The 23,937-nt window shown below is 47.2% G+C and overlaps 2 protein-coding genes and 1 pseudogene across 4 annotated transcripts in view; 1 reads left to right on the top strand and 2 right to left on the bottom strand.

Moving 5' to 3' along the window:
* LOC142196122 (uncharacterized) overlaps positions 1-23,937 on the bottom strand; it is a 783,446-nt pseudogene that overhangs the window by 76,513 nt on the left and 682,996 nt on the right.
* RPL31 (ribosomal protein L31) overlaps positions 1-23,937 on the bottom strand; it is a 364,588-nt gene that overhangs the window by 150,688 nt on the left and 189,963 nt on the right. The gene's annotated exons all lie outside the window — the stretch shown is intronic.
* Positions 1-23,937, top strand: part of LOC142196233 (uncharacterized) — a 41,821-nt gene that overhangs the window by 15,738 nt on the left and 2,146 nt on the right. The window contains exons 6-16 of the mRNA XM_075266447.1: positions 1,032-1,426; positions 1,480-1,574; positions 7,643-7,651; positions 8,052-8,259; positions 8,375-8,472; positions 8,960-9,020; positions 10,358-11,195; positions 22,485-22,530; positions 22,900-23,020; positions 23,136-23,233; positions 23,721-23,781. Of these exons, the coding sequence (XP_075122548.1) occupies positions 1,032-1,426; positions 1,480-1,574; positions 7,643-7,651; positions 8,052-8,259; positions 8,375-8,472; positions 8,960-9,020; positions 10,358-11,195; positions 22,485-22,530; positions 22,900-23,020; positions 23,136-23,233; positions 23,721-23,781 (2,030 nt within the window). The remainder of the gene's footprint in view (positions 1-1,031; positions 1,427-1,479; positions 1,575-7,642; positions 7,652-8,051; positions 8,260-8,374; positions 8,473-8,959; positions 9,021-10,357; positions 11,196-22,484; positions 22,531-22,899; positions 23,021-23,135; positions 23,234-23,720; positions 23,782-23,937) is intronic.

The raw sequence follows: 23,937 nt of genomic DNA, 5'->3' as shown, positions 1-23,937 counted from the left end.
ATCCAACTACCGTATATTTTTCAACTTTCATATTCATTTTGGTTATCCTTTATTGCTTATGTCTGGACGCTTATGAAGAAACCATTATTTTTATTTTCAGCTCTGTTTATCACTGCTCTCTAGTTCATCCTCACAGTTACCCCTTTAAGTATTCAGAGCCCAATATGGCTATCTGAGTAAGTGGGCTTGGATACAGAGACAATTTAGCGTGTACACATACCCAGTCCAGTCCTATTAATGTGACCGCCGCCTACTTTTGACGTCAACGTTAAATAACCAATCGCAGAAGGCGCGTGTCATCAGCCATCTGGGTACACTCATCATTGTGGAAGGCACGATGGATCAGCACCAGTATGCTTCTATCCTTGCGGACCATGTTCACCCCTACATGCGAATTGTTTTTCCTCAGGATGATGGCATCTACCAGCAGGACAATGCCATGTGTCATAAAGCTTGCAGTGTACGTATGTGGTTCGAGGAGCACCAGGATGAGTTTACCGTACCCCCTTGGCCAGCAAATTCCCCGGACTTGAACCCAATCAAGAATCTGTGGGACCACCTTGAGCGGGTTGTTCGCGCCATGGATGCTCAAACACGTAACTAACGCAGCCGAACACAGCACTGGAGTCGGCATGGCTCAACATCCCAGTGACATCATCACAACATCCCCTCTTGTCCTGAATGTCTCGCAGCGGTCCGCTCTGCCAAAGGGGGTTATTCTGGATTATGACAGGCGGTCACATTAATGTCACTGCACTGTGTATATGTCATTCTGCAGTGTATACTATACTGTATTGTATATGGTTTATTCTGCAGTGTATTTGGTAATGTATAGCCTATACTGTGGTTTATGCTGCAGCTCATTCTATAATGCTGTATACTATGGTGTATCTGGTAGTGTATAGCGTATACTGTAGTTTATTTTGCAGTTCATACTTTAGTGTATTTTGAAGAGAATTTATATTTTTATTTATTTTATTCCTTGATTAATTCCATATGTGTACATGTGTATAATAGGTTTTATTTTTTAGGTACCTTGCAACTCGAGAGGGCTTCGGTTCCCTACACTTCCAATTCCGGCTAGGGAAGATAACCTTGTGCTACATCGTCCGGGACACTTGCCGAGCCCTATGGGACATCCTACATGATGAACTCATCCCTGAGCCATCAACTCAGCTATGGATTGATGCCACAGAATCCTTCCGGCAAGTGACCCAATTCCCAAACTGCATTGGGGCGGTGGACGGGAAGCACATGCGGATTCAGAAGCCTCCAGAATCTGGGTCTGAGTTCTTTAACTACAAAAAATATTTCTCAGTGATCCTCATGGCCATTGCAGATGCCCATTATCGCTTCATTGCTGTGGACATTGGGGTATATGGCCGATCCAACGACTCCAGAGTATTCAAGAACTCTATTCTGGAGAGTTACCACTGCCGCAACCAGATGAAGCGCCAATGCCCTTTGTTCTCGTTGCAGATGAGGCCTTCCAGATGCGTGGGAACTTGTTAGAGCCATATGCTTGTTGTGGGCTGAACTATCGGAAATGGATCTTCCACTATCGTCTTTCCAGAGTCAGATGACAAGTAGAATGTGTTTTTGGCATTCTAACAGCAAAATGGAGGCTCCTCACTCGGCCCATCCAACTGATACCACAGGGAGTTGCTGAAGTGGTGAAAGCCTTTGTTATCCTAGGGTTAAGGGGATATCGTCCCTCTTTAGGGAGAGACCACCATTTAGTGTGTATCAAAGTAATTTTCTTCATTATGGCTGTTTAACCAATCATTAGTTTCTTCACAGGTTTGTTTTGTCTTTTTTTCTTTTTTGCAGCTCTCTGGCACTTTGTGTCTGTAGCTTCCTAGCCCGAGCCTCTGCTGTAGCCCCGTAGTGCGGTCAGTTCTGGGCACACCCCATGGAAATAGCAGAGGCTTCATCAGAGGGCTATACAAGCAAATTTCTTCTGCTTCTCCTGTATACAGTCCTATGTAAGACCCCCTCCCTCCTCCTGTATACAGTCCTATGTAAGACCCCCTCCCTTCTCCTGTATACAGTCCTATGTAAGACCCCCTCCCTTCTCCTGTATACAGTCCCATGTAAGACCCCCTCCCTCCTCCTGTATATAGTACTATGTAAGACCCCTCCCTTCTCCTGTATACAGTCCTATGTAAGACCCCCTCCCTTCTCCTGTATACAGTCCTATATAAGACCCCCCTCCCTTCTCCTATATACAGTCCCATGTAAGACCCCCTCCCTTCTCCTGTGTACAGTCCCATGTAAGACCCCCTCGCTCCTCCTGTATACAGTCCCATTTAAGACCCCCTCCCTTTCCTGTATACAGTCCCATGTAAGACCCCTCTCCCTCCTCCTGTATACAGTCCCATGTAAGACCCCCTCCCTTCTCCTGTATACAGTCCCATGTAAGACCCCTCTCCCTCCTCCTGTATACAGTCCTATGTAAGACCCCCTCCCTCCTCCTGTATACAGTCCTATGTAAGACCCCTCTCCTTTCTCCAGTCCCATGTAAGACCCCTCTCCTTTCTCCTGTATACAGTCCCATGTAAGACCCCCTCCCTTCTCCTGTATACAGTCCCATGTAAGACCCCCTCCCTCCTCCTGTATATAGTACTATGTAAGACCCCTCCCTTCTCCTGTATACAGTCCTATGTAAGACCCCCTCCCTTCTCCTGTATACAGTCCTATATAAGACCCCCCTCCCTTCTCCTATATACAGTCCCATGTAAGACCCCCTCCCTTCTCCTGTGTACAGTCCCATGTAAGACCCCCTCGCTCCTCCTGTATACAGTCCCATTTAAGACCCCCTCCCTTTCCTGTATACAGTCCCATGTAAGACCCCTCTCCCTCCTCCTGTATATAGTACTATGTAAGACCCCTCCCTTCTCCTGTATACAGTCCTATGTAAGACCCCCTCCCTTCTCCTGTATACAGTCCTATATAAGACCCCCCTCCCTTCTCCTATATACAGTCCCATGTAAGACCCCCTCCCTTCTCCTGTGTACAGTCCCATGTAAGACCCCCTCGCTCCTCCTGTATACAGTCCCATTTAAGACCCCCTCCCTTTCCTGTATACAGTCCCATGTAAGACCCCTCTCCCTCCTCCTGTATACAGTCCCATGTAAGACCCCCTCCCTTCTCCTGTATACAGTCCCATGTAAGACCCCTCTCCCTCCTCCTCTATACAGTCCTATGTAAGACCCCCTCCCTCCTCCTGTATACAGTCCTATGTAAGACCCCTCTCCTTTCTCCAGTCCCATGTAAGACCCCTCTCCTTTCTCCTGTATACAGTCCCATGTAAGACCCCCTCCCTCCTCCTGTATATAGTACTATGTAAGACCCCTCCCTTCTCCTGTATACAGTCCTATGTAAGACCCCCTCCCTTCTCCTGTATACAGTCCTATATAAGACCCCCCTCCCTTCTCCTATATACAGTCCCATGTAAGACCCCCTCCCTTCTCCTGTGTACAGTCCCATGTAAGACCCCTCTCCCTCCTCCTGTATACAGTCCCATGTAAGACCCCCTCCCTCCTCCTGTATACAGTCCCATGTAAGACCCCTCTCCTTTCTCCAGTCCCATGTAAGACCCCTCTCCCTCCTCCTGTATACAGTCCCATGTAAGACCCCCTCCCTTTCCTGTATACAGTCCCATGTAAGACCCCTCTCCCTCCTCCTGTATACAGTCCCATGTAAGACCCCTCTCCCTCCTCCTGTATACAGTCCCATGTAAGACCCCCTCCCTTCTCCTGTATACAGTCCCATGTAAGACCCCCTCCCTTCTCCTGTATACAGTCCCATGTAAGACCCCTCTCCCTCCTCCTGTATACAGTCCCATGTAAGACCCCTCTCCCTCCTCCTGTATACAGTCCCATGTAAGACCTCTCTCCTTTCTCCAGTCCCATGTAAGACCCCTCTCCCTCCTCCTGTATACAGTCCCATGTAAGACCCCCTCCCTTTCCTGTATACAGTCCCATGTAAGACCCCTCTCCCTCCTCCTGTATACAGTCCCATGTAAGACCCCTCTCCCTCCTCCTGTATACAGTCCCATGTAAGACCCCCTCCCTTCTCCTGTATACAGTCCCATGTAAGACCCCCTCCCTTCTCCTGTATACAGTCCCATGTAAGACCCCTCTCCCTCCTCCTGTATACAGTCCCATGTAAGACCCCTCTCCCTCCTCCTGTATACAGTCCCATGTAAGACCCCTCTCCTTTCTCCAGTCCCATGTAAGACCCCTCTCCTTTCTCCTGTATACAGTCCCATGTAAGACCCCTCTCCTTTCTCCTGTATACAGTCCCATGTAAGACCCCTCTCCCTCCTCCTGTATACAGTCCCATGTAAGACCCCTCTCCTTTCTCCAGTCCCATGTAAGACCCCTCTCCTTTCTCCTGTATACAGTCCCATGTAAGATCCCTTTACTTTTATAAGCACAAGCAGTGAGTCAGCAGCAATGATGGAGCTAGAAAACATCTCTGGCATCGACCAATCCTTGCTGTGTCTCTCGGCTACTGTGTGATATCAGACAGGTGAGTGTATGGAGGCCGCTGTATGACAATCATATTCTGGGATCGGTCTCCATCATTGTCTCCACAATATTCCCTGTGTGCTGAATATCTGTACATAGCGCATCGAACTATAAGGAAGGCGCTGAGGAGAAGTATGGAGAGCTGGGATAAATATGATCTATCCCTGAGGAGTCACCGGCTGCTCAGCTTGTGTATACAGTCTCTCCCTCCCTCCTCCTCCTGTATACAGTTTCCCCCTCCTCTTGTATACAGTCTCTCCCTCCCTCCTCCTCCTGTATACAGTTTCCCCCTCCTCCTGTATACAGTTTCCCCCTCCTCTTGTATACAGTCTCTCCCTCCCTCCTCCTCTTGTATACAGTCTCTCCCTCCCTCCTCCTCTTGTATACAGTCTCCCCCTCCCTCCTCCTCCTGTATACAGTTTTCCCCTCCTCTTGTATACAGTCTCTCCCTTCCTCCTCCTCTTGTATACAGTCTCTCCCTCCCTCCTCCTCCTCTTGTATACAGTCTCCCTCTCCCTCCTCCTCCTGTATAGTTTCCCCCTCCTCTTGTATACAGTCTCTCCCTCCCTCCTCCTCTTGTATACAGTCTCTCCCTCCCTCCTCCTCTTGTATACAGTCTCTCCCTCCCTCCTCCTCCTGTATACAGTTTCCCCCTCCTCCTGTATACAGTTTCCCCCTCCTCTTGTATACAGTCTCTCCCTCCCTCCTCCTCTTGTATACAGTCTCTCCCTCCCTCCTCCTCTTGTATACAGTCTCCCCCTCCCTCCTCCTCCTGTATACAGTTTCCCCCTCCTCTTGTATACAGTCTCTCCCTTCCTCCTCCTCTTGTATACAGTCTCTCCCTCCCTCCTCCTCCTCTTGTATACAGTCTCCCTCTCCCTCCTCCTCCTGTATAGTTTCCCCCTCCTCTTGTATACAGTCTCTCCCTCCCTCCTCCTCTTGTATACAGTCTCTCCCTCCCTCCTCCTCCTCTTGTATACAGTCTCCCTCTCCCTCCTCCTCCTGTATAGTTTCCCCCTCCTCTTGTATACAGTCTCTCCCTCCCTCCTCCTCTTGTATACAGTCTCTCCCTCCCTCCTCCTCTTGTATACAGTCTCCCTCTCCCTCCTCCTCTTGTATACAGTCTCTCCCTCCCTCCTCCTCTTGTATACAGTCTCTCCCTCCCTCCTCCTCTTGTATACAGTCTCCCCCTCCCTCCTCCTCCTGTATACAGTTTCCCCCTCCTCTTGTATACAGTCTCTCCCTTCCTCCTCCTCTTGTATACAGTCTCTCCCTCCCTCCTCCTCCTCTTGTATACAGTCTCCCCCTCCCTCCTCCTCCTGTATACAGTTTCCCCCTCCTCTTGTATACAGTCTCTCCCTTCCTCCTCCTCTTGTATACAGTCTCTCCCTCCCTCCTCCTCCTCTTGTATACAGTCTCCCTCTCCCTCCTCCTCCTGTATACAGTCTCTCCCTCCCTCCTCCTCTTGTATACAGTCTCCCTCTCCCTCCTCCTCTTGTATACAGTCTCTCCCTCCCTCCTCCTCTTGTATACAGTCTCTCCCTCCCTCCTCCTCTTGTATACAGTCTCTCCCTCCCTCCTCCTCTTGTATACAGTCTCCCCCTCCCTCCTCCTCCTGTATACAGTTTCCCCCTCCTCTTGTATACAGTCTCTCCCTTCCTCCTCCTCTTGTATACAGTCTCTCCCTCCCTCCTCCTCCTCTTGTATACAGTCTCCCTCCTCCTCCTGTATAGTTTCCCCCTCCTCTTGTATACAGTCTCTCCCTCCCTCCTCCTCTTGTATACAGTCTCTCCCTCCCTCCTCCTCTTGTATACAGTCTCTCCCTCCCTCCTCCTCCTGTATACAGTCTCTCCCTCCCTCCTCCTCCTGTATACAGTCTCTCCCTCCCTCCTCCTCTTGTATACAGTCTCTCCCTCCCTCCTCCTCCTGTATACAGTCTCTCCCTCCCTCCTCCTCTTGTATACAGTCTCTCCCTCCCTCCTCCTCCTGTATACAGTCTCTCCCTCCCTCCTCCTCTTGTATACAGTCTCCCCCTCCCTCCTCCTTCTTGCACTTCCTGTACCGAGGCCCCGCCCCTTCTGGTGATATCACTTGGGTCACATGACTAGTGATCAGGAAGACGAGAAGTAGAGAGTGTCCTGCCCTGAAGAGTGAGGGGGTAAGTGAGGAGAGGAGGTGACCGGGAGCCCCGACACAATATGGGGGAGAGAGAAGGAGGACTACAACTCCCAGCAGGCTGCACACCGGACACTACCTGGGAGCTCTGACACAATATGGGGGGGAGAGAGGAGCATGAATGTCTGGGATTTATTCCTAGGGGGCGCTAGTGTCAGGGGGAATCATGGGGGAGACTACAACTCCCAGCAGGCTGCACACTGGACACTACTGGGAGCCCCGACACAATATGGAGACCTCCTTGCAAGGAATACATGGTTGCGGAGCACAGTGTCTTAATACTAGTTCTGCCCAGTGAAGGGTTAAACATTTGGGTTTTCTCTCATGGACCCGGCTGTAGGGTTTCTGCCGTATAAAGCTGTCACCTCCCCCAGTGCCCGGCATCGACATGACCGCTCTGCCAGACATCTCCGGGTCTAGTAATATGGTCATGTAACAGGAACTACAGGGCTAATGAGTAATGGTCAGTATGGGGGGGGGGGGGTATAATGAATATGATCTATGGATTCAAAGAAACAAACACTACAGGGTTAGCTCTGGAGGAACGAGAATAAAGTGCTGAGGTAAACCCTCCATCGTGCCGTACTAGGTGACCTGGTGACATTTCCACCTCCCCCTCTATGTCTTTCCTGATGCAACAAAATCAATAAAATGTATAAGGTGGCCGATATACTGACACTTGTGTGTTATCATCCGCCATCCAGTGTCTAATCCTGCCCCCATCTTGCAGGGTCTCTGTCACTTTTGACCTTTTCCAATTGTAATGCCTGGGCAAGCACAGGGCAATAAGGAGTAACGGGCCCGGCCTCGGAGCTGTACAGTTTGGGTTGTGAGTATATGAGACGTTGTTTATGATTAACTGAGACACCTCACTGCATGTACAATGTTCTATCAGACGGGATCTTACCCTCGTCCTCCTTGTTCTCCCTCAGGTTCCTCAGGTACAAGACGATGGTCCTCTCCATCAGTGACCCACCAGGGATGGCCGAGGCCAGAAACCACATGTCTACCAGGATATTAGAGCTGGCCCTGGAGATCATCTCCTTGATCACTGGAGAGGTGAGAGTCTCACATGACATCACTCTTATCTCTAGGAATAAACCAGGGAAATGACTGGACAGGTGAAGGATTCTTAGACTCTCTGTAGTGACCTGTAGTGTCTCACCATACACAGGATTACACAGTAGTGAAGAAGTCGTCTGGTGAGTGTGTGACACCCCGTGTGTCAGGAGGATGGAGCAGGACCCCGAGCCCCATCACCGAGCCTCCACCTCATTCACTGAGACATGAGCAGAAGATCCTAGAACTTACCAGCAGGATCACTGAGCTGCTGAGCGGAGAGGTGAGCGCTGCTGGGAATGCTGGGACATTATACAAGAACACCAAGGGAGGACTCTGGGGATGACTGTGTCATTGTGTTGTCAGGTTCCTATAAGGTGTCAGGATGTCACTGTCTATTTCTCCATGGAGGAGTGGGAGTATTTAGAAGGACACAAGGATCTGTACAAGGAGGTGATGATGGAGGATCAGCAGCCCCTCACATCACCGGGTAAGAGGAGACCTTCCTGATAGAGGAGACCAGGTATGAGGGTCACCTAGACTCCCCCATCATCTGCTCGTCACATATAGACAATGTATTCAGTCACTGTGTATATTTCCTATAGATGGATCCAGTCCGAGAAATCCACCAGAGAGATGTCCCCGTCCTCCATATTCCCAGGAATTTAAGGAGGAAAAGGAGAATTTCCCGCTGGATCCTCAGGTAGATGTTACTAATCCTACACCCGAGACTGAACAATCTGGTCTAAGCCACATGATATGGAGATGCCCAAAAAACTCCCTACCGGATGTCACTTTCCATCAGTCCCTTGATATGTGTCTTGGGGCTAATACATTACCATCCTGTACTGAAATAGTCCTTCATTCACTGGTTCTGGACATTTACCTCCATTAAAGAACCAGCTGAGGTGACTTCTCCATAGATTCACAGCTCTTACTGTAAAGAACCAGCTGCTGAGGGAATCTCTGCACAGATTCATTGGTGTTATAGCGATGAAGCCTTGTCAACTGGAGACTGAAGGTTTGTTTCTCTAAATGGAGGGAGCGCCCTCTCATGTTCTCCAAATTTTCTGTAGGTGTCCAACTTGGGTTAACAAGTACAAACCGGGTGAACACGATGGCCTTAGGTCTTATTACGTCTTATGTAGGTCAACTTTCTTATTATATATCTTCATGTTGGATCTTCACAGGAAAGTGAAGACAGTAGGACGACGAGTGGACTGGAGATCCCCATATCAGTGTCAGAGAAGGGTAAGAGCCTCTCGTACATCTCGTAGACTGAGATTACTTCAAGAGGACCGTTTGCCATCTCCACCAACTCTCTGTATATTTCAATAGGTGCCACTCCAGTTATGGCTAAAAATAATTCAAAATCACATATCGGTGAGTGGTAAAAGTATGTGAAGCTTTGCCTTCCATATCGAGCATGACGCCTTGAGCGGCCATAACTGCACTAAACATTTCCAGTAAGTATTGAGTAGTCCTGCACATCAGCTTCGAGGAATTTTCACCCAATATTTTGCCCAAAACCGTTTCAACTCTGTTCTGTTGGTGGTTTCCTCCCATGAACTGTAAACTTCAGCTCTCGAAACTGAGAGGTTTGTTTTTTTCCAAGTTAGAGACTGAGTGGATTCGGCCGCCATAAAGATATGTTGTAATAGTTTATACTGTGTGTATGTGACCCTAGTTGGCTTCATGTATGCTGTTTGGGGATACAGAGCGCACGACCATACAACCGTTAATCCGCCTGGGAATGGCTCCGGTGTATAAGACAGTGGAATGGAGAAGGAGTCGAGTAGTAATCAGCTGACGGGGCCCTTACGATCCACAAGGGGCGAAAATTGACAAAATCTAGACCAACGAGAAAGGCACCGCGCTTACTCCAAAATTTTAGTAAAACACGTAGCTTTATTGTGACCAGTAAAACACACACGACGCTACCAAAGTGGTTTTTCAAGTGGGATACAAAACAAACCAAAGTTCGGTCACCCGGAAGGTGATTATTAACACTTGACTCTAATTCTACCTTCATATTATGAGCTAATCCTAAAGGTAAGTTCACACGGGGGCCACCTCAGGTTCCGGTCCAAAATACGGGGAGCTGCGACTGGATGCTGGTGCAGTGCACCACCATCCAGTCACGCACTCCGCTCCGAATTAGGCCCAAATGAATGGGCCTAGTCGGGAGGGAGTGTCTTCAGGCGGATGTCACGGGGCGAATCCGCCTGAAAGAATGAGCATGTCGCTTCTTTGATTTCAATGGGAGCCGTCTATTTGGTCAGGATTTTGAGACGGGGACTTACCCTAAAGGTTCACATAGTATTGTCATTCACCGATATGTGATATTGGATCATGACCACGTCTAATATTTTTGATTTCTTTGATTTGGTTCTCTTTATCTACTTTTAGGATGTGTGTGAAAATCTGTTGCAGTTTTAGGACAAAACTATTCAGAAATAGGGTTCACAAACTTTCAAGCGCCAATGTATCACTTGTTTGAAGTCAAGATGGCCAAATGCAGTTTCTGCTGTTGTTTTTTTGTGACAATTTTTGTTTTCCATTTATGTTTTCTAAATATTTTATTTCAGATACCGACAGAACAAGCGGACCTGTCCTTTTATCTCCCGGTTATAAAGTAGAAGAGAATGAAATCGAGATTGACAAAAAGGGAGCGGAGCTTAGACAGAGCGAAACGTTGACACATTCTGACCGGGGGGAAAAATTAACCAAGAAATCCAATCTTTCCATAAAAGAAAAAATTCATGGAGGTGATCGGCCATTTCCATGTTCGGAATGTGGGAAATCTTTTCGTACGAAAGCAGATCTTGTCTCACATCAGAGAGCCCACACAGGCGAGAAGTCCATATCGTGTATAGAATGTGGGAAAGTTTTTGCATCCTATTCAGGCCTCGCTTACCATAAGAGAATTCACACAGGAGAGAAGCCATTCTCATGTCCGGAATGTGGGAAATGCTTTAGACAAAAAGAAAACCTTGTGAAACATCAGCTAACTCACACAGGTGAGAAGCCATTTTCATGTCCAGAATGTGGGAAGCTTTTTAGATATAAAGTTAATCTTACAAAACATCTTGTAACTCACACAGGGGAGAAGCCGTTCTCATGCTCCGAATGCGGGAAATGTTTCACGTCGCGCTCAGGTCTTAATCAACATCGGCTAATTCACACAGGGGAGAAGCCATTTTCATGCTCCGTATGTGGAAAAGCTTTCACATCGCGTTCAACTCTCCATTACCACGAGAAAATCCACATTGGGGAGAAGCCGTTCTCATGTGAAGTATGTGGGAAATGCTTTATGCATAAATATTCTCTAAAGACGCATCAAGAAATTCACAAAAGGAAGAAGCCGTGTTCATGTACAGGATGTAGGAACTGTTTTGGTACTGTTACGGACATCAAGGGGTCCTCGTAATAGAGTATGTTGCAGAGCTCCAAATTAAATAACAGGCCTGGATGGACTACAGCCATCCTTTGGGGCCTGGAGAAGCCACACACACACAGCTGATAGTGTATCAAGTGAGTTCTGATTTATTGTTACAGAGAGGTAGTTTTTATACAGACAAAAAGCAGGTTGGACTTATAACATAACATACCAGGATTGGATGTGGAATGGTAGCCTCTATCCATTGGCTAAAGCCTACTGTAATCTCCATCTAATTATTACACTCCAGCAGGAAGCTACCCCCCACCGTCACTGTATACAGTCCTATGAAAAAGTTTGGGCACCCCTATTAATCTTAATCATTTTTAGTTCTAAATATTTTGGTGTTTGCAGCAGCCATTTCAGTCTGATATATCTAATAACTGATGGACACAGTAATATTTCAGGATTGAAATGAAGTTTATTGTACTAACAGAAAATGTGCAATATGCATTAAACCAAAATTTGACCGGTGCAAAAGTATGGGCACCTCAACAGAAAAGTGACATTAATATTTAGTAGATCCTCCTTTTGCAAAGATAACAGCCTCTAGTCGCTTCCTGTAGCTTTTAATCAGTTCCTGGATCCTGGATGAAGGTATTTTGGACCATTTCTCTTTACAAAACAATTCAAGTTCAGTTAGGTTTAATGGTCGCCGAACATGGACAGCCCGCTCTCAAATGATCTGAAAACAAAGATTGTTCAACATAGTTGTTCAGGGGAAGGATACAAAACGTTGTCTCAGAGATTTAACCTGTCAGTTTCCACTGTGAGGAACATAGTAAGGAAATGGAAGACCACAGGGACAGTTCTTGTTAAGCCCAGAAGTGGCAGGCCAAGAAAAATATCAGAAAGGCAGAGAAGAAGAATGGTGAGAACAGTCAAGGACAATCCACAGACACCTCCAAAGAGCTGCAGCATCATCTTGCTGCAGATGGTGTCACTGTGCATCGGTCAACTATACAGCGCACTTTGCACAAATAGAAGCTGTATGGGAGAGTGATGAGAAAGAAGCCGTTTCTGCACGTACGCCACAAATAGAGTTGCCTGAGGTATGAAAAAGCACATTTGGACAAGGCAGCTTCATTTTGGAAGAAGGTCCTGTGGACTGATGAAACACAGATTGAGTTGTTTGGTCATACAAAAAGGCGTTATGCATGGCGTCCAAAAAAACAGCATTACAAGAAAAACACATGCTACCCACTGTAAAATTTGGTGGAAGTTCCATCATGCTTTGGGGCTGTGTGGCCAATGCCGGCATCGGGAATCTTGTTAAAGTTGAGGGTCGCATGGATTCCACTCAGTATCAGCAGATTCTTGAGAATAATGTTCAAGAATCAGTGACGAAGTTGAAGTTACGCCGGGGATGGATATTTCAGCAAGACAATGATCCAAAACACCGCTCCAAATCCTCAGGCATTCATGCAGAGGAACAATTACAATGTTCTGGAATGGCCATCCCAGTCCCCAGACCTGAATATCATTGAACATCTGTGGGATGATTTGAAGCGGGCTGTCCATGCTCGGCGACCATCTAACTTAACTGAACTTGAATTGTTTTGTAAAGAGGAATGGTCCAAAATCCCTTCATCCAGGAACTGATTAAAAGCTACAGGAAGTGACTAGAGGCTGTTATCTTTGCAAAAGGAGGATGTACTAAATATTAATGTCACTTTTCTGTTGAGGTGCCCATACTTTTGCACCAGTCAAATTTTGGTTTAATGCATATTGCACATTTTGTGTTAGTACAATAAACCTCATTTCAATCCTGAAATATTACTGTGTCCATCAGTTATTAGATATATCAAACTGAAATGGCTGCTGCAAACACCAAAATATTTAGAACTAAAAATGATTAAGATTAATAGGGGCGCCCAAACTTTTTCATAGGACTGTATGTGTATCTCAAGGCTCCGAAGATAATTAGAGATCAAAGGCTTGGTGTCACTTCTTGGATCTAACATTCAATAGACTATAGACATCCTCTGTTTACACACTTCTACATTGACACAAAGGTGCAGCTCTGAAGTCGATCAGCTAGATAAGGATTCATTAGCATTCCATTTCCTTGTAGCCCATAGCATCTCCAAGTTATTTAGTCTAACCCATTCCTTTTTGAGACAAACCACTTATCTTTGATAGAGAAAGATGGATGCCAAAATACAAGATGGAGGATGTGATTCTAACAGTACATAATCTGATCTGGTCGAATCTTACTCGGACATCGGAGAGTTCACACAGGAGAAGCCATGATGATGGGACTGTAATGGAGTCCTGTAATGATTCCTACATGTCCACAATTTTTGATGGAAGCTTCAAGCAGAGACTCCGAGGGAGATGTGAATGTAACTAGAGATGAGCAAGTAGTATTCGAAACGGCAGTTTAGAATAGCACGCACCCATAGGAATGAATGGACGCAGCCGGCACGCAGGTGGTTAAGCAGCAGGACGCCGGCCCCGTCTGCGTGCCAGCCGGCTCCATTCATTCCTATGGGTGCGTGCTATTCGAAGCTGCCATTTCGAATACTACTCGCTCATCTCTAAATGTAACCTATTGCTATTCATTGACAGATGCAGATGGAGCCCCCTCCATCCATCTGAATTCACCTACAAGTATAAAAGGAAGCTTCCATCTAGAGATGAGCGAGTACTATTCGAAACTCCCGTTTCGAATAGCACGCACCCATAGGAATGAATGGACGCAGCCGGCACGCAGGTGGTTAAGCAGCCAGTCTGCGTGCCGGCCACTTCCATTCATTCCTTTGGGTGTGTGCTATTCCATCATCTATTTTACATGTTGGTGAATGCATACAGGCACCCGATGGAGGGGGCTCCATTTGCATTTACCGTTTAATGTCCGTTGCTCTCATCCTGTGACAGATGAGCGTAACACACTGAATAACAATAGCATTGTGCATGCAGGACTTTCTCCTCTGTTACAAAAGAGCGACCATCATGTTGTCGACATTGCAGTCAATGTAAACAGGCACAACCCGAGGGGGCTCCATCCATGTCAGTTACTCTGTTACTGTCCGTTGCTGTCAACCTGTGTCCTATGAAAGCAATGGACATTAATAACGGTACTGTGGACATAGACTTACCTATGATCTTTCCCATGGCCTTCCAACAAATGAGTTTCTCTTCTAACTCCAAAAACTGCACGATTGTCCCAATGAGTCCACATTTTGGGCACTCACGTAATGCTCAGAAGGTGGATTACATCCAGTGTAGCCATTGCTATAGAGCATAAATGAGACCTCTCTCGATTGCCATACCTTATTAATCTCTCTCAGTCCCGGTATCAGTTGATGTCTCACTATGTCGTCCTAGATCTCTCCATCGCGGTATTTTAGTTTGTGTCTCCTTGATATTGTTTTTTGACTCTTCTAAATAAATCATCAGAGCGTTCCAATGTCGTCTTTCTATCTTCTTCTACAGACCGATAACAGGACACAACCTGTAAATATGTAACTCCATGAGAAGAAGACAACCTTCCAGTATTCACCCTTTCTCTCCTGTACAGGGATTCGGGCTTTGCAGGTAGGCTGCCTGGTTGCTACCTCCTGAGGGGATCCCGATGGGCAACGAGACACCAATGCAATGCACCAGGGGTCAGGCTAGAGAATGGTCAGATATAGGCAGATGTTCAGGGCTGGCAGAAGAAGTCAGAATCAAGTGAAGATCAGTTAGAGGTAGTAGGCAGGACAGGAACAGCAGATGGGAACAAAGTCAGGAACAAACAAAGGGTCAAATCACAGGTTAGGTCAGACAAGAAGCATACCTATAGCTAATTTAATAGGCTGAAAGGCAGGGGTCTCAAACTCAATTTACCCGGGGGCCGCTAGAGGTAGAGTCTGGGTGAGGCTGGGCCGCATCAGGTTTTCCACAAGCTATGTGTGCCGTAGCAAATTTAGCTCCGCCCACTTTTATGATGACTCCGCCCATTCTCATTAATTTTTCATGTGCCCCCACACAGTATAATCCTCCTACAGTCACCTGTACATTATATGTCCCCACATTATAATGTTCCCTTCCAACTGCCCCACAGTATTAAGTCTATCTCCTGGTGCCCCAGTTTAAACTGGGGGGGGACATTAAACAGTGGGGATAGTTGGAAGGGGGCAATAAATTAATGGCAGCTGAAGTGGGACATTAAACTGGGGGCAACTAGAGGGGGACATTAATCTTGGGCAGGTAGATGCAGACATTAAACTATAGGGGTAGCTGGAGGGTAACATTAAACTGGGGGCAACTAGAGGCAGATTGGTCCCCCTACAGCGACTACACGGTTTAATGCCCCCTCAAGTTTTTTCCAGTTTAAGTGCCCCTCTTCATCTGCCCCAGTTTCATCTCCCCCCACAATTTCTCCCCCAGTTTCATCTCCCCCTTCATCTGCCCCACTGGGTGAATGTAGTTGAGGCTGGGACCAGGTCACAAACTGGGGCGGTCTACCTCGTCTCCCCGCCCAACATTCCTGGCAGGGGCTCTTAACCACCACCCTCCTCCTCCTCCGCCGTCACATTGACCCCAGCTACCTGCTGGAAACGCTCACTGGCGTGGGGAGACGTCAGCAGGCCGTGCTGAAGCTCATAAACTTGGGGGACAGACATCACACTGCCTCCGATGTGAGGTATGCCCTCCTCGATGAGACAGCAATCTGGTTTGAGCTATTGCACCTGGGCCCAGGCATGGTTGTGTGTGATAACGGCCAGAACCTGGTAGCGGCTCTGGAGCTTGCCAACCTCCGACACGTTCCATGCCTGGCCCATGTTTTCAATTTAGTGGTGGAACGGTTTTTAAAAATGTACCCCAATTTACACGAGCTACTGGTGAAAGTGCAGCGCTTGTGCGCCCACTTGTGCAAGTCTACAGTAGCCGCTGCTAGCCTCAATACACTCCAGCAACACCTCCATCTGCCAGAACACCGGCTGTTGTGCGACGTCCCCACACGCTGGAACTCGACGTACCATATGTTGAGCAGAGTGTGTGAGCAGCAGAGACCCTTGATGAAGTACCATCTCCAAAACCCAAGGGTTCCTCAGAGTCAGCTCCCACAGTTTCTGCACCATGAGTGGCCATTTATGGCAGACTTATGCGAGATCTTGCGTGTCTTTGAGGAGTCAACCATGAGGGTCACAATCCCGCTCCTGTGTGTGATGTGAGAATCCCTCATCGCCATCAGGGATAATGCATTGTACAAAAGACAAAAATTGTATGTAAGGAAAGCTCACCCTTCCAGGAAGTATTTGTTAAGTCCATATAACGTTACCCAGGTGCACGACCAATCCTCCCGACTCCACGGAGCTGTGTTATGACTAAGGGGCATAAAAACCCCCGAAACGCGTCAGACTTGCGGCATTATGTTGCTTTTTATTTTTTCTTGTTTTTTGTGTTCGTGTTAAATGTGACCTGCACCTTTGTCTGGATGGTCTCTCTGACCTATTTTTAAACTGATGGTATAAAGCTAATCTTTTATACGTACCTCAGTGTTGCGGACCTGCATCTCTTTTTGGATTGTTACTTATAATGCATTGTACGCTGAGGGGTCAGGGATAGCAGCAGAACTGTCACAGCAGGAGAGTAGTTCCACACACCTATCCGATTCACAGCGTATAATGACAGAGGAGGAGGATGAAGACATGGCAGATGATATGATTGTCACACAGGAGGCTACTGGGGAAGTTCAATGTGTGCCATTGCTGCCGCGCGGATGGCTTGAACTTGCGCTATACGCCTTGGAGGTGCTGCCCTGTCCTGCCGCCAGTGTGCTATCTGAAAGGGTCTTCAGCGCAGTCGGTGGCATCATCACAGATATGTGCAGCCGCTTGTCAGCTGAGAGTGCTGACCGGCTGACTTTCATCAAAATGAACAGTCACTGGATAAACCCATCATTTTCATGTTCACCGGTGTCAAGCACCCTGGCATGAAGTTCCATGTGTGTGCTCACCCTCTCCAATTCCTCCTCTTCCTCCTCCACCATCAGTGTTGCACAATTCTGCTCCTACTAGGCTCAATCCACCCTGATTCCCCCAAACTCTGCTGGTTAGAGGCTCCACTCAAAAAAGGGCCAAAAACACTGCTGGTGCAAGGCTCAACTCAATTAAAGGTGGAATATTTAGATGGCTTGTTTCCAAACCGAGGGGGATTCCTTTCTGTAAGATCTGATGGATGTTTCCAGCCCTGATTATCCTGGTTGATCATGTTCAGTAATGAGGCAGCTCAGCATGAGGATCTTCTACGTAAGGTTGTCCACACACACACACACACACACACACACACACACACACACACACACACAATAAGAGTTAAGGGTGGGTACTGTTGGATTTCCCATTGCCTATTCCATCTGTGGTTGTCATGGGCAACGTGATTTAAAGGGGTGCTTGTTAAGGTTTCATTAGTGTAAAATTTTGGGTTTTGTCCATACTATTGGGGAGGAAAGAAGGTTTTCAGGTATTTTTCCACTTTTCATAGAGGTTGTATTGAGTGTGTATAGTGTGTAGTTGATAGCCTATGATATTGGGGTAATACAGTGACTTGGGCGTGTTAGATGCCCCCAGACATGCTTCCCCCGCTGTCCCAGTTACATTGCAGAGGTGTCATAGTGGACTTGGTGACCCTCCTGAGTCGAATTGTGGTTTCCCCTGAAACAAACTTTTTCCCCCCATAGTTTATAATGGGATTCGATATTTGTTCAAATAGTCGAATATTAAGGGGCTATTCAAAACAAATATTTCACTGTTCGCTCATCTCTAATAGGAGCTCGGCAGGTACCCTATATTCAGCCAGGCTGAATTCCAAGTGGGGGAAGAAAAAAACCCAGTCCTCAAGCTCAGGGAAGGGGCAGATAGACAACCAGAACACCCCCTCCCCTTCCCAGGATCTACTGCACCAGGGCCAACCGTTTTACTTCATCACTTCAACTAGACTTGGGTTTAATTGCTAAAGCAAATATAGGGTTGGCCAAAAGTATTGGCACCCCTGCAATTCTGTCAGATAATCCTCGTGTTCTTCCAGATAATGATTGCAATCACAAATTCTTTGGTATTATCTTCATTTAATTTGTCTTCAATGGAAAACCACAAAAAGAATTGTCAAAAAGCCAAATTGGATATAATTCCACAGCAAACATAAAAAAGGGGGTGGACAAAAGTATTGGCACTGTTTGAAAAATCATGTGATGCTTCTCTAATTTGTGCAATTAACAGCACCTGTTACTTACCTGAGGCACCTAACAGGTGGTGGCAATAACTAAATCACACTTGCAGCCAGCTGAAATGGATTACAGTTGACTCCACCCCTGTCCTGTGTCCTTGTGTGACCACATTGAGCATGGAGAAAAGAATGAAGACCAAAGAACTGTCTGAGGACTGGAGAAGCAAAATTATGAGGAAGCATGAGCAATCTCAAGGCTACAAGTCCATCTCCAAAGCCCTGAATGTTCCTGTGTCTACCGTGCGCAGTGTCATCAAGAAGTGTAAAGCCCATGGCACTGTGGCTAACCTCCCGAGATGTGGACGGGAAAGAAACATTGACCAGAGATTTCACCGCAAGATTGTGCGGATGGCGGATAAAGAACCTCGACTAACATCCAAACAAGTCCAAGCTGCCCTGCAGTCCGAGGGGACAACAGTGTCACCCCGTACTATCCAGTGTCAGCGTCTGAATGAGAAGGGACTGTATGGTAGGAGACCCAGGAAGACCCCACTTCTTACCCACAGACAGAAGCCAGGCTGGAGTTTGCCAAAACTTACCTGAGAAAGCCAAAACCGTTCTGGAAGAATGTTCTCTGGTCAGAGGAGACAAAAGTAGGAAAAGGCCTCAACATAGAGATTACAGGGAAAAAAGAGGCCTTCAAAGAGAAGAAGACGCCCCCTACAGTCAGACATGGCGGAGGTCCCTGATGGTTTGGGGTTGCTTTGCTGCCTCTGGCACTGGACTGCTTGACCGTGTGCATGGCATTATGAAGTCTGAAGACGACCAACACATTGTGCAGCATCATGTAGGGCCCAGTGTGAGAAAGCGGGGTCTCCCTCAGAGGTCAGGGCTCTTCCAGCAGGACAAGGACCCAAAACACACTTCAGGTCAGCACTAGAAAATGGTGGTGAGAGAAAGCCCTGGAGACTTGTAAAGTGGCAGCAATGAGTCCAGCCCTGAATCCCATAGAACACCTGTGGGGGAGGGGGAGAGATCTCTTGGTGGCAGTTTGGAGAAGGCCCCCTTCACATCTCAGGGGGGACCGCGAGCAGCAGCCAAAGAAGAAGGGTCTAAGATTCCAGCAGATCCTTGTAAGAAACTCATTGCTGGTTAGCGGAAGCGGTTGTGCGCAGTTATTGTGTCTAAAGGTTGTGCTACCAAGTATTAGGCTGAGGGCGCCAATACTTCTGTCCGGGCCAGTTCTGGAGTTTTGTGTAAAATGATCAATGATGTGACTTTTTTTCATTCTCTTTTGTGTTTTTTCATTGTAAGCAAAATAACTGAAGATATTACCAAAGAGTTTGTGCTTGTAATCATTATCTGGGGACACCGAGGATTATCTGACAGAACTGCAGGGGGGCAAGAGTTTTGGCCAACACTGTAGATAAGTATATCACTGAAGGTTACACAGTGTAAGCAATGATATAAGATCTGTATATCAATAAGTATAAACTTTAAAATATGTTATCTCATTATATTAATCATTCTTACAAGTTTGGTAAAAGTCCATTTTTATTTAAAGAAAACATACAAATGCGAATTTGCGAACTTACATTGATAAAAAATGGCGCCGGCGCATGTGCAGAATGCTACTGCGCATGCACCCACGCCATTTTAAATCAATGGCAGTTCGCGAGTGCTGGAGGAAGACGGGACCCAAGGACATTGCTGGAAGAAGAGGCGTGGCTGAAGATGACGTCGGACCCTGAATGCCCGCCCAGTGTCAGGAACACCCGTCTGACTGTAAAGAGCTACAGTATCGGCACCGATAGCTCTTTACCCGGAGCACAGATTGGGAAATCTACATGTTGAGCAGAGTGTGTGAGCAGCAGAGACCCTTGATGGAGTACCATCTCCAAAACCCAAGGGTTCCTCAGAGTCAGCTCCCACAGTTTCTGCACCATGAATGGTCATGGATGGCAGACTTATGCGAGATCTTGCGTGTCTTTGAGGAGTCCACCAAGAGGGCCAGCTGTGACGACGCATTAGTGAGTGTAACAATTCCGCTCCTGTGTGTGAATAGAGCCCCTTTAAAACTTTCAAGTATTCGACGTCACAATGACACGTCTGCTTATACATGATGATCATTTTCTGCATGAACCTCCATGATATCTTGGTCAGGACTTTGAAGTAGTTGCAGAATATTTTCTCTTTGGGCAGCAGTTGGTTTTGTTAACCCTAAAGTACGGTCACTCTGGACTTAACGTGGGAAAAAATAAAGAACCAGCTCCCACTGATAAGTAGCGGAGCTTCTCAGATAGGGGAGGTGAGAGCTCCAGGATTTCTGAGCTCTTATCAGCCGGTTTAATTGAATTTGGCTGATAAGTGCTGTGATAGGGAGTCCGTTACCTCTGTATGTAATGCAAACTGACTCAAATCCAGCTCTGCTACATCAGCTTCACACTGTGGTAATTCATTTACAACCAATCCTGTGCAAGTGAAACCCCGACCACCATTGTGCTGAGAAAAGCAGGAAGTGAAGAGAGCACAACAGCCTGCAGGTTATTGAACAAGCGTCATGGGAATACCCCTTTAATCGAGTATCTGAGCAGTGCAGTTTTCTTTAGATCTTCTCTCTAACTTTGAATTTTTGTTTTAGAGACATGACCCCCCTTCCTAATCTTCACATTACAGGTACCATTCCCCCCCCCTTTCCTACACACTCTTCTCTGTCCCCATCATCCCCTTTCAATCAGTTCCTACATTATCATTCTAGTTACTGTTCTCTTGTTCCCCTTCCCCATATATCTCTCCCTTCCCCCTTACAATATCCCATAGCTTTACATTGTATCCGATAACGCGCGCCCCCATCACTCCGCTTTCATTATTCTCCTGAACACATTCTTCCCAGTTTTATCATTCATGACTCCATTTGCTAGATCTCCCTCTCTAATATTTCCTATTCTATTATTACTGCCCCTGCTATATAGACATTATATATACACAGTCATTGGGATGAAGTGACTCTCACATATACACAGTGTGAGTGGGGAGGAGCGCCCCCCTCCCTCTACTGATAATATTCATCTATGGACGAGCACTGTGAGCAGAGGGAGGGGGCTCACACTGTACAGCGCGATAGGCACTGCTGGGCAGAAGGACGTTCCTGACAGAGTGTAAAGAGCTGCAGTACCGGCACCGATAGCGCTTTACCCGGGGCACAGATCGGGAAAGCCGACAGTGCGCTGAATCCATCAGTATATAGAACTGCCTGCGCCCAATCTGATGAAAGGTCTTCTTTAAAACGAAAGTGGACTACATTACAACGCCACAAGCCAAAAAACTTTCCTTCTTCAAAGTGGGAAGGAAACCAATCACAGAGCACTGACGCCAGCCAATGAGAGAGAGTATTGATGCCAGCCAATCAGAGAGCAGTGAGGAGAAGCCAATCATTCCTGAGGCTAATACTTCATATGAGGAGGACGTGTGTGAGGTAGAAAGGCCCCGCCCCTTCCGGTGACACGCCGGGTCACATGACTAGTGATGAGGAGGACGTGTGTGAGGTAGAGAGTGTCCTGCCCTGAAGAGTGAGGGGGTAAGTGAGGAGAGGAGGTGACCGGGAGCCCCGACACAATATGGGGGAGACCTGGGGAGAGAGAGGGAGGACTACAACTCCCAGCAGGCTGCACATTACTTCTAGGCTCAGGGGCTTGTGTTATAGGAGATTCTTGTCCCCTGTATACACACGGTATATAGAGCCTGTATACACTGTATACCCTCATAGACCTTGTAAGAGGAGCCGGACACATTATTGTGGCCACAGAGACATATGAGGTGACCGGTGACCCCCATAATCCCCCTGTATGGTCTGTATGTGCAGTGCGGTATATAGCCTGTATATACTGTATAGCAGGGAGGGCAGTGACTATATTATCAGTAATCCGCTATATACAGTCACTGCCCTGCATTATATCCTCGGAGTCGTCCTGTATAATATCCCATTACTGAGACCTTCTACCAGATGAGATCTTACCCTTGTTCTCATTGTTCTCCTTCAGGTTCCTCAGGTACAAGACGATGGTCCTCTCCATCAGTGACCCACCAGGGATGGGCGAGGCCAGAAACCACATGTCTACCAGGATATTAGAGCTGGCCCTGGAGATCATCTCCTTGATCACTGGAGAGGTGAGAGTCTCACATGACATCACTCTTATCTCTAGGAATAAACCAGGGAAATGACTGGACAGGTGAAGGATTCTTAGGCTCTCTGTAGTGATCTGTAGTGTCTCACCATACACAGGATTACACAGTAGTGAAGAAGTCGTCTGGTGAGTGTGTGACACCCCGTGTGTCAGGAGGATGGAGCAGGACCCCGAGCCCCATCACCGAGCCTCCACCTCATTCACTGAGACATGAGCAGAAGATCCTAGAACTTACCAGCAGGATCACTGAGCTGCTGAGCGGAGAGGTGAGCGCTGCTGGGAATGCTGGGACATTATACAAGAACACCAAGGGAGGGCTCTGGGGATGACTGTGTCATTGTGTTGTCAGGTTCCTATAAGGTGTCAGGATGTCACTGTCTATTTCTCCATGGAGGAGTGGGAGTATTTAGAAGGACACAAGGATCTGTACAAGGAGGTGATGATGGAGGATCAGCAGCCCCTCACATCAGCAGGTAAGAGGAGACCTTCCTGATAGAGGAGACCAGGTATGAGGGTCACCTAGACTCCCCCATCATCTGCTCATCACATACAGACAATGTATTCAGTCACTGTGTATATTTCCTATAGATGGATCCAGTCCGAGAAATCCACCAGAGAGATGTCCCCGTCCTCCATATTCCCAGGATTGTAAGGAGGAAAAGGAGAATTTCCCGCTGGATCCTCAGGTAGATGTTACTAATCCTACACCCGAGACTGAACAATCTGGTCTAAGCCACATGATATGGAGATGCCCAAAAAACTCCCTACCGGATGTCACTTTCCATCAGTCCCTTGATATGTGTCTTGGGGCTAATACATTACCATCCTGTACTGAAATAGTCAATCATTCACTGGTTCTGGACATTTACCTCCATTAAAGAACCAGCTGAGGTGACTTCTCCGTAGATTCACAGCTCTTACTGTAAAGAACCAGCTGCGGAGGGAATCTCTGCACAGATTCATTGGTGTTATAGTGAAGAAGCCTTGTCAACTGGAGACTGAAGGTTTGTTTCTCTAAATGGAGGGAGCGCCCTCTCATGTTCTCCAAATTTTCTGTAGGTGTCCAACTTGGGTTAAGAAGTACAAACCGGGTGAACACGATGGCCTTAGGGCTTATTAGGTCTTATGTAGGTCAACTTTCTTATTATATATCTTCATGTTGGATCTTCACAGGAAAGTGATGACAGTAGGACGACGAGTGGACTGGAGATCCCCATGTCGGTGTCAGAGAAGGGTAAGAGCCTCTCGTACATCTCGTAGACTGAGATTACTTCAAGAGGACCGTTTGCCATCTCCACCAACTCTCTGTATATTTCAATTGGTGCCACTCCAGTTATGGCTAAAAATAATTCAAAATCACATATCGGTGAGTGGTAAAAGTATGTGAAGC

The sequence above is a fragment of the Leptodactylus fuscus genome, chromosome 2 (assembly GCF_031893055.1).
Source record: "Leptodactylus fuscus isolate aLepFus1 chromosome 2, aLepFus1.hap2, whole genome shotgun sequence".
In the NCBI taxonomy this organism is placed as follows: Eukaryota; Metazoa; Chordata; class Amphibia; order Anura; family Leptodactylidae; genus Leptodactylus; species Leptodactylus fuscus.
Note: the sequence above shows the minus strand (reverse complement) of the source record. Positions and strands in the feature narration are given on the sequence as shown.